Source organism: Bos indicus x Bos taurus, chromosome X (assembly GCF_003369695.1).
Source record: "Bos indicus x Bos taurus breed Angus x Brahman F1 hybrid chromosome X, Bos_hybrid_MaternalHap_v2.0, whole genome shotgun sequence".
In the NCBI taxonomy this organism is placed as follows: domain Eukaryota; kingdom Metazoa; phylum Chordata; class Mammalia; order Artiodactyla; family Bovidae; genus Bos; species Bos indicus x Bos taurus.
The window spans coordinates 21614196-21629698 of record NC_040105.1 but is presented as its reverse complement, the minus strand read 5'-3'; the positions used below and the strand labels follow the sequence as shown (position 1 = coordinate 21629698).

General features: G+C 40.6%; 1 protein-coding gene across 1 annotated transcript in view; it reads left to right on the top strand.

Moving 5' to 3' along the window:
* The window catches only part of ACOT9 (acyl-CoA thioesterase 9), a 29223-nt gene extending 17798 nt beyond the window's left edge, over positions 1–11425 (top strand). Inside the window, exons 8-15 of the mRNA XM_027534033.1 lie at positions 2103–2176; positions 8168–8235; positions 8695–8806; positions 8954–9044; positions 9222–9307; positions 10295–10382; positions 10534–10684; positions 11122–11425. Coding sequence (XP_027389834.1) covers positions 2103–2176; positions 8168–8235; positions 8695–8806; positions 8954–9044; positions 9222–9307; positions 10295–10382; positions 10534–10684; positions 11122–11210 — 759 coding nt within the window. The 3' untranslated portion in view covers positions 11211–11425. The remainder of the gene's footprint in view (positions 1–2102; positions 2177–8167; positions 8236–8694; positions 8807–8953; positions 9045–9221; positions 9308–10294; positions 10383–10533; positions 10685–11121) is intronic.
* The last annotated feature ends 4078 nt before the right edge of the window (positions 11426–15503 follow it).

Here is a 15503-nt window from a genome sequence, read left to right as displayed (position 1 = left end):
TGCCGGGATTTCTTGGGCAGTGTCTCCCCATACTCCCATTCCACCTGTGCTTCCGGGTCACTTCATGCTCCAGTCTGTCCCTGATCCTTTCAGCTCATAGTACCTGTTCCTTCCCCACATCCCTCTCTTCTGGTTCCTGCTATCCTCTGCTCTGCAGAGCTCTGTACGCACGTGTTTTTTCTGTTTGACTATGTGCGCATCCCCAAGGAGATCTGGGAGTGAGTCATCTAGCCCACTTCCTGATGGCCAACATTTAACACTGGCTTTGCAGTGATTTATGGGGTGTGCCATGTGTTCTCAGTATACAGCAGTGAGCAAAACAGAGAAAGTTCCATTCTCTTGGAGTTCACACTCTAGTAGTGCTCAACAGTCAGTTCATTCATTGACAATCATTGATCGGGTATCTGCTGTCTGCCAGTCTTTGTGCCAGTTGCTGGAATACAAATGTGAATAAAAATGGTTTTTGTCCTCAAGGAGTTCTCGGTGCAGTAGGAAGACAGACACGTAAGTAAATCATTATGGTATAGTCAATTAAGTGGGCTTCCCTGATGGCTCAGTGGTAAAGAATCCACCTGCAATGCAGGAGACACGGGAGACGTGGGTTTGATCCCTGGGTTAGGAAGATCCCCCGGAGGAGGAAACAGCAAATCCACTCCAGTGTTCTTGCCTGAAAAATCCCACGGATAGAGGAGCCTGGTGAGCTATAGTCCAAAGGGTCACAAAGATCGGACTGAGCGACTAAGCACAAACTAAGTACTGTGCACTATTTCTCAACAGGGACACTATTAGCTTTGTACGTGGGAGAATTCTTTGTTCTGCAGGACCTTCCCCTGTGTTGTGAAGTGTTACCTGTGCTGCACTAGTAATGTCCCTCAGCTCATGCAACCATCACCAGCTCTGCACGTTTCCAGATGCCCCTAGGGGGTGATATCTTCCTAGCTTATGTTGAGAACCACTGTCAGAAGAGGCCTTTGTTTCCACTTAGGTGACAAAAAAAGGGAGGGAATGATCAACTCTGCCTGGGGAGTAGGGCTGTGACCGGGGATGGGGAGGAGTATCTTGAGGAATGCCGCCCTGAGGAAGGCATCAGGCAAAGATGTGGAGGGGAGGTGCTCAGGTGACAAAATGGGACATTTCAGGACCTCCAAGTTGTTAGCTGTGGCTAAAGAAAAAGGTGTAGGCACGAGGGGAATGTTCAGTGAACAATCAGAGAAAAATCTGGGCTCCGTGGCAGAAGCTTTCCAGCAGGCTTAGAACAGATGCTGGGAGAAAGGAGGAACTCTTGGAAGGTTTGAACAGGACAGGGACATAGTAAGATGGGGGAGACTCTTCCCAAAGTTGAAGGGGAGGGCTCATAAGGGGTTGAACGGATATTGGTCATGAGGACTAGTGATGAGGTTTGTTGAGGATGGAAACAACTATAACCCCAGGTTACAATAGGACTTGAGGATATAACTTTCCTGGAAGTACAGACTCCCCGGGGGTAAAAAAAATACCTTAAAATCTTGATGGGCTCTGCATTGTACATATTTAGCTTAATCCATAGAATTGTCACCCATCTTATCCATTCTTGGAAGCCCCTGTGCTGGGCTTAAGGAAACAGGCACATCCTAGTAGTTGGCACACTCAAGTTTCCAGAAAATTTGAATGTCTGGGTGAGCGATGGGAGGTCTGCCTGGCTGTGTGTGCCTTTGGGAGGACAGCTAGGCCTGAAGAAAGCCAGCCTTCTGCAAGATGGTTACACTTAAGTGATGGTGATGCATAAGGTCCCTCTGTGACCCTTGCCCTGGATCCCAGTCATGCAGCTCCAAGGGATAGTTTGTGCCCATCCTAGCCCTTCTCACTCTGTGTACTGTTTGGGTTTTGGAGGTGTCTCCATTCTCTGCTAGACCACAGATTCCTTGATCTTGCTGCCACTCCCCGCCACCTGCCAGAGCCTAGTCATGTTTCTGGGATCTCAGCAGATGGCAATTAATGAATGCACTCGTCCTCTTTTGCTAATTTCAGCCTTTCCTGAAGGCTCCGGTATCTGTTAAGATTGTACTAGGTCTTCCCACTAAACGCATTTCTTACAGCTGCATTTTCTTTTCTTTGTTTTCTAGTTACATGGCAATGACTTTTCTCCTGTTTTGGATGCGACATTTGTAATGGTGGCTCGTGATTCTGAAAATAAAGGGTAATTGCTGTTTTTTTTCCCTATTTCTTTCTTCTTTTTTCCTGTTCTTTGAAAAATATAAAATATGTATTTTTCAAATATCTGGAGATATCTGAAAACTGGAGAGAAAACTTTAATAAATTTCTAGATTTATTAATTAAATTTCTAGATTTATTCTAGATCAAATAAATTTCACTCAGTTTTGTCTGACTCTTTGCAACCCCATGGACTGTAGCCTGCTAGGCTACTCTGTCCATGGGATTCTCCAGGCAAGAATACTGGAGTGGATTGCCATTCCCTTCTCCAGAGGATCTTCTGGACCCAGGGATTGAACATGGGGCTCCTGCATTGCAGTAAGAGTCTTTACCATCTGAGCTACAGGGAAGTCCTTAAATATATTTTTAAAATATCTGGAGATATGTGAAAACTGGAGAGAAGACTTTAATAAATTTCTAGATACCATCACCTAGACTTAAGAGTTTTTTTTTTTTTGACTTAATAGTTTTGATATTTTGCCATATTTGCTTTTTTTTAAAGGTATATTATTTTCTGTATCATATTTTAAAGCAATTCCGGATGTAATGACATTTCACCTCTAAATACCTTAGCATAGGCATTGCTTTAAAAATGAGGATATTTTCTTAAATAACTACATTACCACTAGTACACCTAACAAATAATTGTAAGTACTTAATGTATTCTAATAGTTCATATTCACTTTTCCCCAATTATCTTTTTAATGATTTATTTAAATCAGGATCCAAACAAGGTCCACTTACTGCATTTGATTTTTATGTCTCTTAAGTCTGCTTTTTTTGTTTGCAACTTTATTGAGATATAATTCACGTACATGCAATTCATGGCTTTTAGTATATTCATAAAACTGTGCAGTCTCTTCAGCCTGTGTTAATCTGGAATGGTTGTGTGCACCCACCTGTCCTTTACCCCTTCTCATGAAGTGGGCAAAAGCCCAGATGCATTGTTCTATACAGTGTCTCACTTTCTGGATTTGTCTCACTGCTTCTTCATGGTATTTTTTTTTTAATTTGTTTCACTATCCCTCGTATTTTCTGTAAATTGAAGTTAGATCTAAAAGGTTAGTTAGATTTGAATTCAGTGTATTTGGTGAGAGCACTTCCTAGATGATGCTGTCTCTGTATTGTATCATGTCAGATTTTCCCACTCATAGTAAAGGTAGGATTAGTGTGTGGGTTCAAGTAGCAACAGACTGATCTTTCCATTATGCACTTCAGTTTATCCTCTTATGATCAACAATAATCTGCAGGCGTAGTACAGTACAAGATGTATCCCATGTACATCTTACAAATAGCTAGTTTCCCATCAGTCTTCCTTCAGTGCTTTTAATGTCCTTTGCTGATTAGCAGTTTAATCATTTTCATTAGAGGATATAAAATGATTCTCAAGTTCTGACATTCTTTCTGTATTTGTTAGCCAGAGATCTGTAAAGAAGACTTTTTCTTCCTTGGTTTGTCAAGGAAGATGAGGATCAATGTTTCATTCTTTGCTTTATTTACACATTTACTAGCTAGTGATGACAGTTTTTCTGCCTTTTTTTGCTTTTTAAGAAAGTATCACTGTGAGTTCATGGATTTTAATATAGTAAATATGTTTCAGTAAATTGCAGCCATTGTTCTTCCTGTTCCTTGGAATGAACATCTTTGGTCAGTGGGAACTCCTTTAAGCTGCCTCCTGTGATGAGCTATTTTTACATTTCCTAGTCTTTGATAACTTTCTGCTCTCTGGTACAATGAGATACCTTGAACTTATCCTCTACATTTCCTACCCCAGGCCTGGTATCAGCAATTTCTCCAAGGAGTCCTCAGATTCCTTTTAATGGGAAACTGGTAGTTAGACACCAAAATCTGGGCACCAGAACTATATGTTTTTATTAGTTTGTCATTGTTTCTAGGCTTTTTCAGTGGACAGAGCTTGAATGTGTGTTAAAAAGAAAACAAAAAACCTCATAAATTTATACTGTCATTTCCAAGTCAAGTTTAGCTATACATACTTTAAAGCTTTATGCCTTATCTTTTCTTTCTTACATTGAATTCTTGGTTCCTAATGCCAGTTATACCCAAGACATTCAAACTGGGAAAAACTATTTAATTATGTGTGTGGGAGTGGGGTAGGAGGGAACATTACAGGGTTGCTATTGTACAGGATGGAGTCTGGAGGCCTATGAGAAGTTGATTTGTTTCAAAAATTTGAGTTAGGAGTCTTCAATGAGAAATCTCTTTTGCTGCATGGAAAACTGACTTGGAGACCCAAGTTAAGAGCAAAAAAATCCCTTGGTGACTCTTATCTGAGTGAAGTATCCACCTGTCTTCTCTATCTCCTCCAGCCACTTCCAGCTGACCTGCTGCTCCTAGTGGCTGACCTGGGGCTCCTTTTCCAGCACTAAAGGCATTACTTAAAGTTTCTCACCCAGCTGATGCATTCTAATTTTCCAAGCTGCTATTTCAGTACTTTTGTTTCCATTTTTGTTTCATCCAACCTTTGGATTCTACCATAGTGAAGGATTATCCCTTTTCTCCGTGTTTTAGTTTGAAAAATTTGATACCTACAGGAATGTAGAAAGAATAATGCAATGAGCACCCTTCACCTAAGCTCTCAAATTAAGATTTTACCACTTTTACCTTACTCTTGCCCTTTCTCAGTAAATACAAATATATACACTTTTCCTCATGTAATGGTTTCAAAGTAAGGTTGAGACTACTTTACCCATAAATAATTAAACATGTATCTCCTAAGAATAAGGTGATTCGCCTATATAACGTCAGCAACTTTATTATATCCAAGAAATTTAACAGTTATACAATTATTGTTTCTAATATTTGATCCATATTCAAACCATGCCAGTTGTCCCTAAAATATTCTTTATAACCTTTTCTCTTGAGTCAGGGTCTGATTAAGGACCATGTGTAGTATGCTGTTGGGGCTTCCCTGATGGTTCAGATGGTAAAGAATCTGTCTGCAATGTGGGAGACCTGGATTTGATCCCTGGGTTGTAAAGATCCGCTGGAGGAGGATATGGCAACCCAAGCCAGTATTCGTGCCTGGAGAATCCCCATGGACAGAGAGGCCTGATGGGCTACAGTCCATGGGGTCACAAAGAGTCGGACACAACTGAGCGACTAAGCACACATTATATGTTATTATCATGTTTCTTTAAATAATTTCCCTTAAAACAATCCCACTCGCACTTTCTGTCTTTTAAGACGTTGACTTTTTAAACCTTTTACTGAAGTATAGTTGATGTACAATACTGTGTTAGTTTCAGGTATACAGCAAAGTGATTCAGTTATGTATCTCTCTCTCTATATATATAGATACACTTTTTCAGATTCTTTCCCCATATAATTATTATAAAATATTGACTATAATTCCTTGTATTATACAGTAGGTCCTTGCTGTTTATCTATTTTACATATAGTGATGTGTATATGTAAATCCCAAACTCCCAATTTATCTCCCCCCTTTCCCCTTTGGTATCCATAAGTTTGTGTTCTGTTTGTGATCTATTGGTCTTGCAAATAAGTTTATTTGTATCATTTTTTTTAGATTCCACATATAAGGGATATCATATGATACTTGTCTTTGGCTTATTTCACTTAGTATGATAATCTCTGGGTCTCTCCATGTTGCTTCAGATGGCATTATTTCATTCTTTTTTATGGCTAAATAATATTTCATTCTATTGTTTTCCTCTGTTTCTTTGTACATTGTCTTTATCCATTCCTCTGTTGATGGATACTTAGGTTGCTTCCATGTCTTGATTATTGTAAATAGTGCTGCAGTGAACATTGTGGTGAATGTATCTTTTGGGATTATGATTTTCTTTAGGTATATGCCCAGGAGTGGGATATGGTAGCTCTGTTTTTAGTTTTTTAAGGAACCTCCTCCATACTGTTTTCCATAGTGGTTGCACCAATTTACCTTCCTATCAACAGTGTAGGAGGGTTCCCTTTTCTCCACACCCTTTCCAGCATTTACTATTTGTAGACTTTTTGATGATGTCCATTCTGACCTGTGTGAGGTGATGACTTCATTGTAGTTTTGATTTGCATTTCTCTAATAATTAGCAATGTTGAGCATCTTTTCATGTGCCTTTTGGCCATCTGTGTGTCTTCTTTGGAGAAATGTTTATTTATATCTTCTGTCCATGTTTTGTTGGATTGTTTGTTTTGATATTGAACTGTATGAGCTGTTTGTATATTTTGGAGATTAATCCTTTGTCATTTGTATCATTTGCAAATATCTTCTCCCAGTATGTAGGTTGTCTTTTCATTTTGTTTATGGTTTCCTTTGTTGTGCGAAAGCTTTTAAATTTGATTCAGTTCAGTTCAGTTCAGTTGCTTAGTCGTGTCTGACTCCTTGTGACACCATGAACTGCAGCATGCCAGGCCTCCATGTCCATCATCAACTCCCGGAGTTTACCCAAACTCATGTCCATCGAGTCGGTGATGCCATCTAACCATTTCATCCTCTGTCGTCCCCTTCTCCTCCTGCCTTCAATTTTTCCCAATATCAGGGTCTTTTCAAATGAGTCAGCTCTTCACATCAGGTGGCCATAATATTGGCGTTTCAGCTTCAACATTAGTCCTTCCAATGAACACCCAGGACTGGTTTCCTTTAGGTTGGACTGGTTGGATCTCCTTGCAGTCCAAGGGACTCTCAAGAATCTTCTTCAACACCACACTTGAAAAGCATCAATTCTTCGGCACTCAGCTTTCTTTATAGTCCAACTCTCACATCCATACATGACTACTGGAAAAACCATAGCCTCAACTAGATGGACGTTTGTTGACAAAGTAATGTCTCTGCTTTTTAATATGCTGTCTAGGTTGGTCATAACTTTCCTTCCAAGGAGTAAGTTTTTTAATTTCATGGCTGCAGTCACCATCTGCAGTGATTTTGGAGCCCCAAAAAATAAAGTCAGCCACTGTTTCCACTGTTTCCCCATCTATTTCCCATGAAGTGATGGGACCAGATGCCATGATCTTAGTTTTCTGAATGTTGAGCTTTAAGCCAACTTTTTCACTCTCCTCTTTCACTTTCATCAGGGGGCTCTTTAGTTCTTCTTCTCTTTCTGCCATAAGGGTGGTTAGGTCCCATTTGTTTCTTTTTTTGTTTGTTTTTATTTCCATTACTCTAGGAGACAGATCCAAAAAGATATTGCTGCTATTTATGTCAAAGAGTATCTTGCCTATATTTTCCTCTAGGAATTCTGTAGTACTTCGCCTTACATTTAGGTCTTTAATCCATTTTGAGTTTATTTTTATGTATGGTATTAGAGAATGTTCTCATTTCATTTTTTTACATGTAGCTGTCCAGTTTTCTCAGCACCACTTAATGAAGAGACTGTGTTTTCTCCATGGATGATATATTCTTGCCTCCTTTGTGGTAGATTAATTAACCATAAGTGTGTGGGTTTATTTCTGGGCTTTGTATACTGATCCATTGATCTATATGTCTGTTTTTGTGCCTGTACCATATGGTTTTGATTACTGTAGCTTTGTAGTATGGTCTGAAGTTGAGGAGCCTGATTCCTCCAGCTCCGTTTTTCTTTCTCAGAATTGCTATGGTTAGTCAGAGTCTTTTGTGTTTGCATACAAGTTTAAAATATTTTTGTTCTGATTCTGTGAAAAATTCCATGGTAATTTGATAGGGATTGAATTGAATATGTTGATTGCCTTGAAAAGATATTAACATTTTTGAAGAGTCCAGGCCAGTTGTCTTAGAGAATTTTTACAACCTGTTTTTGGCTATTTCCTCATAATTAGAGTCAGGTGAAACATTTTGACAAGTGGCCATATCCTTTTTTACAATATGAACTTTCTAGTGTGCAGATAAGTCTGTCCAGAAGGCTCCCCTGATTGTTCCAGAGCTCTTATGTGAAGCTGTCAGTAGCATTACCTAAAATGCAAATCTTCACTTTTTTTTTTTTTAGGTAACGGCATGTCTTAAATTTTTTTTCTTTTTTCTCTTTAGGCCGGCCTTTGTAAATCCACTCATTCTTGAAAGCCCAGAGGAAGAAGAGCTCTTTCAACAGGGAGAATGTATATTAATTTGTTCATAATAAGATATAATTTAAAAAACATATTTACTCTGTTGCAGAGGAAATTAAGAGTATGTATGGACTCCACATACCAGTCAAGTGTCCAAAGAGTCCATTCTTTGAACAATTTTATTGATCATACAATATTAAGTAATTTGTTTTCTCACTTTTGATGAAATGCGAGTTGTCTCTTCATGAAATAACTGCTGGTTGGGGCTGTAGGTCAAGGTGATTATAAGTGATCTCACACTGAGTTGATATGATTTCTATCTGAAAGCAAAAAAATCACTGGAAGTTTTATGTAGCCTCAGCAGCCTTCTCTGGGATAAATGTACAATTTCCAGTGGGCTTTTCAAAATCTGGAAATACTGTGTTTATAGGGTCGTAGGCAGCCCTGGACAGGAACCTTGTGCTGTAGTGTGGCCCTTCTGATCATAGCTTTTATTGTCCCCTGTTGCAGTGAACAAGGGGAGAAGGGTCGCCTTTAGCTCCACGTCATTACTGAAAATGGCCCCCACTGCCGAGGAGAGGACAACCATACATGAGATGTTTCTTAACACGCTGGATCCAAAGTAAGTTAGGATGGTGAGATTCTGGGTTGGGAAAGTAGGCCTTTTCCAGAGCTACCCTTGCTCTTTTGGGTGGTGTTTGGAAATATTTTACCTTTCTGCAGTAGAACCATGGCATTGACAGGGTTTCCTCAATCTCCATTTGCACAGGACTATAAGTTTTCGAAGTCGAGTTTTGCCTGCTAATTCAGTGTGGATGGAGAATTCAAAACTCAAGAGCTTGGATATTTGCCACCCTCAGGTATTGGAACTTAGTGAAGAATCTTCTGAACAGGATAACTAGGACTCATGACACTCATCTAAGATTTGACCTGCTTTTCAAGACTGTCCTCTGTTCTATGGCATTGTTAATTCCTTATTCTGTAGATTTGGATAGTCACAAGCTTGTATTTATTAATATTTATCTTATGTCCTATAGGAGCGGAACATTTTCAATCGAATCTTTGGTGGTTTCCTTATGAGGAAAGCATATGAACTTGGATGGGCTACTGCTTGTAACTTTGGGTGAGTTAAATTTAAGGTAGTCTTAACTCCTGAGAAGCCGTTTATACTACCACACTCGGGGAAACATTTTGGACCAGTCTAAATGGGTTTGGTAATATATGGTGTTTTTAAATAAGTGCTACACTGGTTCCAGATGGGTTTGTTTTTTATTTAAAATTTTTTATTGGAATGTAATTGCTTTACAATGTTGCATTGATTTCTGCTGTACAATGACATGAATTAGCTATAAGTGTACATATATCCCCTCCCTCTTAAGCCTCCCACTCCACTCCCCTTCTCCCCATCTAGGTCATCACAAAGCACCAAGCTGAGCTCCTTGTGTTATAAGCAGTTTCTTACTAGCTGCTATTTTACATGTGGTAGTATATATATATATATATCGGAGAAGGCAATGGCACCCCACTCCAGTACTCTTGCCTGGAAAATCCCATGGATGGAGAAGCCTGGTGGGCTGCAGTCCATGGGGTCGCGAAGAGTCGGACATGACTGAGCGTCTTCACTTTCACTTTTCACTTTCCTGCATTGGAGAAGGAAATGGCAACCCACTCTAGTGTTCTTGCCTGGAGAATCCCAGGGACGGGGGAGCCTGGTGGGCTGCCATCTATGGGGTCGCACAGAGTCGGACATGACTGAAGTGACTTAGCAGCAGCAGCAGCAGTATATATATGTCAGTGCTGCTCTTCCAATTCGTCCCACTCTCTCCTTCCCCTGATCTTCATTTTAGAAAGCTCTTGCTCTGATGCTGTCAGTCAGTACATTAAAGACCTGCTGAGAAAAAGGGGTGATGACACGCAGCAGGGAAAAGATGATTTTGGCACTGATCTGATCACAGTGACATCTCTTACCATTCCTTACTGGTGTGATTATTTCCTCCTCCTCTAGGTTTCTTCTTTGATCTTTTGAAGTTTGCTTTAGAGGATTATTAGGGGAAAACTAGAGATCATCTGAATTTTGCAGTTGACCCCAAGTATTATCTTTCCCTGATAGTGGTTCCCGACCATTTATAGTTGCTGTGGATGATATCATGTTTCAGAAACCTGTTGAGGTGGGATCATTGCTGTTTCTTTCTGCACAGGTAGGTGTGTGATGAGACAGGGAAATATACTCTTTTATTATTTGGGCTTAAAAGAGAGGCTTTTGTATTCTAAAGCCACCATTTGTCTTATGACTGCTTTCTTCCCTCTTCCTGATGCAACTGACTAACTATCATGTCCCTAATCACTTAGGTCTGCTTTACTCAGGGGAATTACATTCAAGTCAGAGTTCACAGTGAGGTGGCCTCTCTTCAGGATAAAGAGCATATGACCACCAATGTCTTTCATTTCACGTTCATGTCGGAAAAGGAAGTGCCCTTGGTTTTCCCCAGAACATATGGAGGTAAGTGACAATGACTGCTTGTCCCTAACAAGGGGAACTTTCAAAGATAGTTTTCTCCTTTTAGGTTGTTGTAAGAAGTACTCTGATGCCCATCTGCCCGAGTGCATGTCTTTAAGGGATTGTGCTTTTGAGATTGTGCAGCCCCGAAGGTCAGGGTGCCTCATGGCCCTCAGGTGGCCATTGCTGTTCTGCCTGCCTGGCCATTGTCTGAAGGGCTGGTGCCAGTGCAAGCAGCCACTGGTGGTTAGGACTGGTCCTGCCAAAGGGCTGGAGTTAAGGCCTACTCCCTGGGGTATGCGGCCCGTTCTCTGGCCCAGCATTGCATGCCTGGTGTCAAGTTTGCATTCCCATTGCTGTCCCAGTGTTCCCAGGTGGTCTTGTGTTTGTACAATAATTTTCTTAGGTTTCTCCAGGGCTCTTTCTCTCTTGTGTTCCAGAGTCCATGTTGTATTTAGATGGGCAGCGGCATTTCAAATCTATGAGTGCACCAGTGACCTTGAAAAGGAACTACGTGGTCGAGCCCTAGGAAGACTGCTCTTGTTGAAGCCCAGCACCCCGCAGTGACACAGATCCGGATGAAGGCCTGAGCGAGTGTATTGGTTTTAGTGTTTATTCTCATCTTCCATGGAGATGAAGGATATATTCAGCTTTTAGGATGGTCAGAAAAGAGGAATGAGAAATGGCTGGGTGGGGCAGAGGAAGAAAGAATTATTGAATAATAAATACTTTTAAGAATTTAAATTGTGAAGCTACCATGTTGTCTCCTGTCTGCTCAGGAAATGAGGGCAGAATGCCTTTTTATGTGGCTGGACACACAGTGTTTTTACACATATTGCAGCTGTCAGTTGACATGGTTTCCTGCCCAGGCATTTGGAGGGCATTTGTTAAACCTGACCTGTACTGCAGTTCCCCTATGTTGTTTAAATCCTATCTACCCTATGTGATTCCTTTGTAATTTTACCTCTTTATATTTCCCAGCTTTTGTTGTTAGCAGAGGACAGATGAAAAGTTGAAGTGAAGGGATTCAACAAAAGACACAGCATTTGTAAGAATCTGTGGGACACTTTAGATCGGAAACCATACCAAGAGGAGGAGTTCACAGATGGTCTAGATCAGGAGATGCAGGACCAAATGTTCCTTCTTCCACTCACCTGACAGGTCTTCAGTACACTCTGCTAGGGGCTAGGAATCTTATATCTGATGAAAAAATATGAACAGTAATGGTAATAGCAGCTGCTTATGCTTCTGGAGCTTGTCTGTGCTACATAGGCATTCTGCGAAGTGCGTGATGCGTATCAGCCCATTTGCTGCTTTCACTGACACCATGAGGTAGGCTGTGTAACCCGCTCATTGGGTTCGGGCACTCAAGAATCTGAAGCACAGAGAGGTTAATAACCTGCTTAGGCTCCTTCAGCTGGTCTATGGTGCTGCTGGGATTCATAACCAGGTAGTGTGGAGCAGGGTACTGCTTTCTGGGAATGTAGCAAGGGAGGTTATGCCTAGTATCACAGAGCCACCTGGAAACCCAAAGGGACGTATTCCCATGAGTCTGCGGCCAAGACCCAGTTTCTTCTTTGATTGAAGTTGATCAAGTACAGAAGAGAGAAAAACCAGGCTGCACAGAGGGGAAAAAGTCACCTCTGAAAAGATGTTCCCGGGAAAGAAACAGTGTGGGTTCTAGAATGGCTGTCACAAACTTGGCTCTCTGCTTCTGAATTGGCTGTAGTACTTTTTTTTTTTTTTATTCTGTTAATGTAATGTTTATTGAAACCACAGTTACATGAATGAGTACTTCTGGCATAAATAGTCATGGGAACAAACAGCTGCTCTGGAGGTGGGCAGTTGGACTCATGGCACCCAGTGTGTGCCACATTGTAAGCTTGCTTGCATCTATCTTCCTTCCCCTGCCCCCGGCCCCCTGAGCTGTATTATCAATACTACCATCCTGAGTTTCACCTGGCCCTTCAGTACTGCATTTTGCAGATCTGTCTATAACCTGGTGGGGTCCCTGAGCTGCCTGGTGGGAAGAAGGGACAGCCCTGCGGAGTTGTCTGAATGTGTTAATAAGCAGAGTTCAGTTGAGAGACCCACTGCATGTTGATATATAGCTTGTACATTATGCATTTAACTGCTTATTGCTGTACATGGAAGCTTTTGTAAGAAGTTTTCTTCCTGTTGTGGGAAATGTTGCAGTTAATATCCTAAAGCTAAAACATTTAATTCTTAAGTTGTTTTCTTTGGAAAATTGTTGATAAGTGATCTGTATGTCAAAATAGTATGCGCAAGACTTTGAATATGTATTTCAAGTAATTCTCTAACAGTTGAACACATTCATTTAACTTATTAGCAATTTTCCTGAATTTGACTGAATTTTAACTTTTATTTTTTTTAAATATTTTTTTTTGATGGGGACCATTTTTAAAGTCTTTATTCAATTTGTTACAATACTGCTTCTATTGTTTTTTATGTTTTGGTTTTTTGGCTACTTGACATGTGGGAATCTTAGCTCCCCAACTAGGGTTCAGACCCGCACCCCTGCTTTGGAAGGTGAAGTTTCAACCACTAGACCACCAGGGAAGTCCCTATTCTTTAGTTTTAAAAACATCTTTGCCATTTCAATAGGTGAAAAATGACATTTGTTAATTGCTTTCTTTGAATTCTACTCAGATTGAACTTTTAAGTATCGTTTTTTTTTTTTTTTTCAGTTAAATAACTTGAGTAATTTTGGATATCAGATTTTAAGTCAAATTATGTTGTCTGCCAGTAACAGTTTTAATATTATAAGAGCTAGGGATTTTAATACAGGACTTTGAGAAGATGAGATGAAGCAAACTCTGAAGGATACACAGTAGGTTCTTGGTGTTCAGTGTTTTGTCCCTCTTCTGTGAGGATAAGCGGACTTTCAGCCAGTACCAGTCCTGCTGCTGGTCTAGCGCAGAACTTGCTGAAATGGGTGGGACATAGTTTTATATTGACTAGTCCATGTGCCCCATTTTACATCAGGCATTATTACCATGTTCTTACTTTTTGCTCAGGTAGTTCTTCACTGGGAAGTCTTCAAGGATGATGTCTTTATTGTTAGTTTTCTTAAAAGAGTTCACTTCACATTACTGTGCTCTGCACTGTGTTGTGTGTGTCCACAGGAGGCTGTGGCTCCATTTCTCGTGGTAACCAGAGTGTTCTACGTGGCTATGTGTTCCCTTTGCTACCTGCATTCTCTGTATCTTCTGCTCTTTCTCCTCTCTGGGAATAGAGTCAGTAACTTGATTCCTGAAGAACTGAAGGTTGCCCTCCAGCCCCACCCCAGGAAATTCACCATTTTATTTTTCATTTCTATGAGTTTGGGCAGAGAAAAAGACTTGTCATCTTTCAAAAGACACATTTGATTCTGTGGCATGGCTGGGCTCATCTGAGAGGTTCTATTGCTCTTTGCGGTGTTGGCTGGCATCACTCAGGCAGCTGTGTTCAATTAGGAGCTCTTCTGGGGCTAGAACAGCTGGCCCATCAGCTGGGGCTGCTGGAATGGGTCGGGGGCCAGCCAGGCCTCTCTGAACAGGCTAGTTCAATTTCTTATATGCTGTCTTATGGGCTCCATGAGCAACCAGCCAGATTCCTAGCTCCTAACTGTGTCATCATCTGCCTCTCAAAGTCATTTCTGTGAAGAGTGATCATGGTGTCATGGAAGTTCCCAAAGGTGAGCACTGGAAAGAAGCTACCAGTTGAATGATTGAGAGGTCGCTGGTAAGAAAAAAAAATGGTTTCAAAAAGCAATGGTGTCTAGGGCTGGGTGGAATGAGGCTGAGTAATTCCAAGCATGCAACTCTCTTTTCTGGGTGAAGTCCTTGAACTCTGATGAGATGCTCTTTGATAAACATTTTATGTGTTTATATTATAAACAGTTTAGTACAATTGAGATTTTATAAAATTTCCTATAAATATTTTATTTACAAGAAACATTGGGAGGCACTTGCATCAGATAGCCCTCCTCTAGTAGTTTATGATGCGTATTAACTTAAATAAGACTTTGAAAAGTAGGGCCATTAGAACAGCTCTTTAACTTTTTAAACCAGCTTTTGTGAAACTTGTTTGATTAAGGACTTTGTTGTCATTGTTAATACCTATGAATAAATGGAACATATTAGACTATTGAGAGTCCCATGAACTGCAAGGAGATCCAACCAGTCCATTCTAAAGGAGATCAGTCCTGGGTGTTCTTTGGAAGGAATGATGCTAAAGCTGAAACTCCAGTACTTTGGCCACCTCATGCGAAGAGTTGACTCATTGGAAAAGACTCTGATGCTGGGAGGTATTGGGGGCAGGAGGAAGAGGGGACGACAGAGGATGAGATGGCTGGATGGCATCACCGACTCGATGGACTTGAGTTTGAGTGAACTCCGGGAGTTGGTGATGGACAGGGAGGCCTGGCGTGCTGCAATTCATGGGGTCACAAAGAGTTGGACACGACTAAACTGAACTGAACAGAAGATAAGGTGTTTTAATAGCTTTTACAAAGCCATGATTATACTCTGTATTTTGTAACCTGAAAAGGCGTATGTATATTGTCCAAGGGGGAAAATATGCCCTTTTTTGCTATGGAGAATCAAGTATTATGTTTCTTAACAAATTTATTTATTTTTATAATTTTTTTTTAACACCAAATACATTTCGTATTGGGATATAGCCAATTAACAGTGTTTTGGTACTTTCAGGTGAACAGCAGAGGGACTCAGCCATACATATACATGTATCTTAAAAACAAATTTAGAGCAGCATTTTAGATCTGACTGACTTTTTATCACTTTCCAGTGTTGGCAGTCTT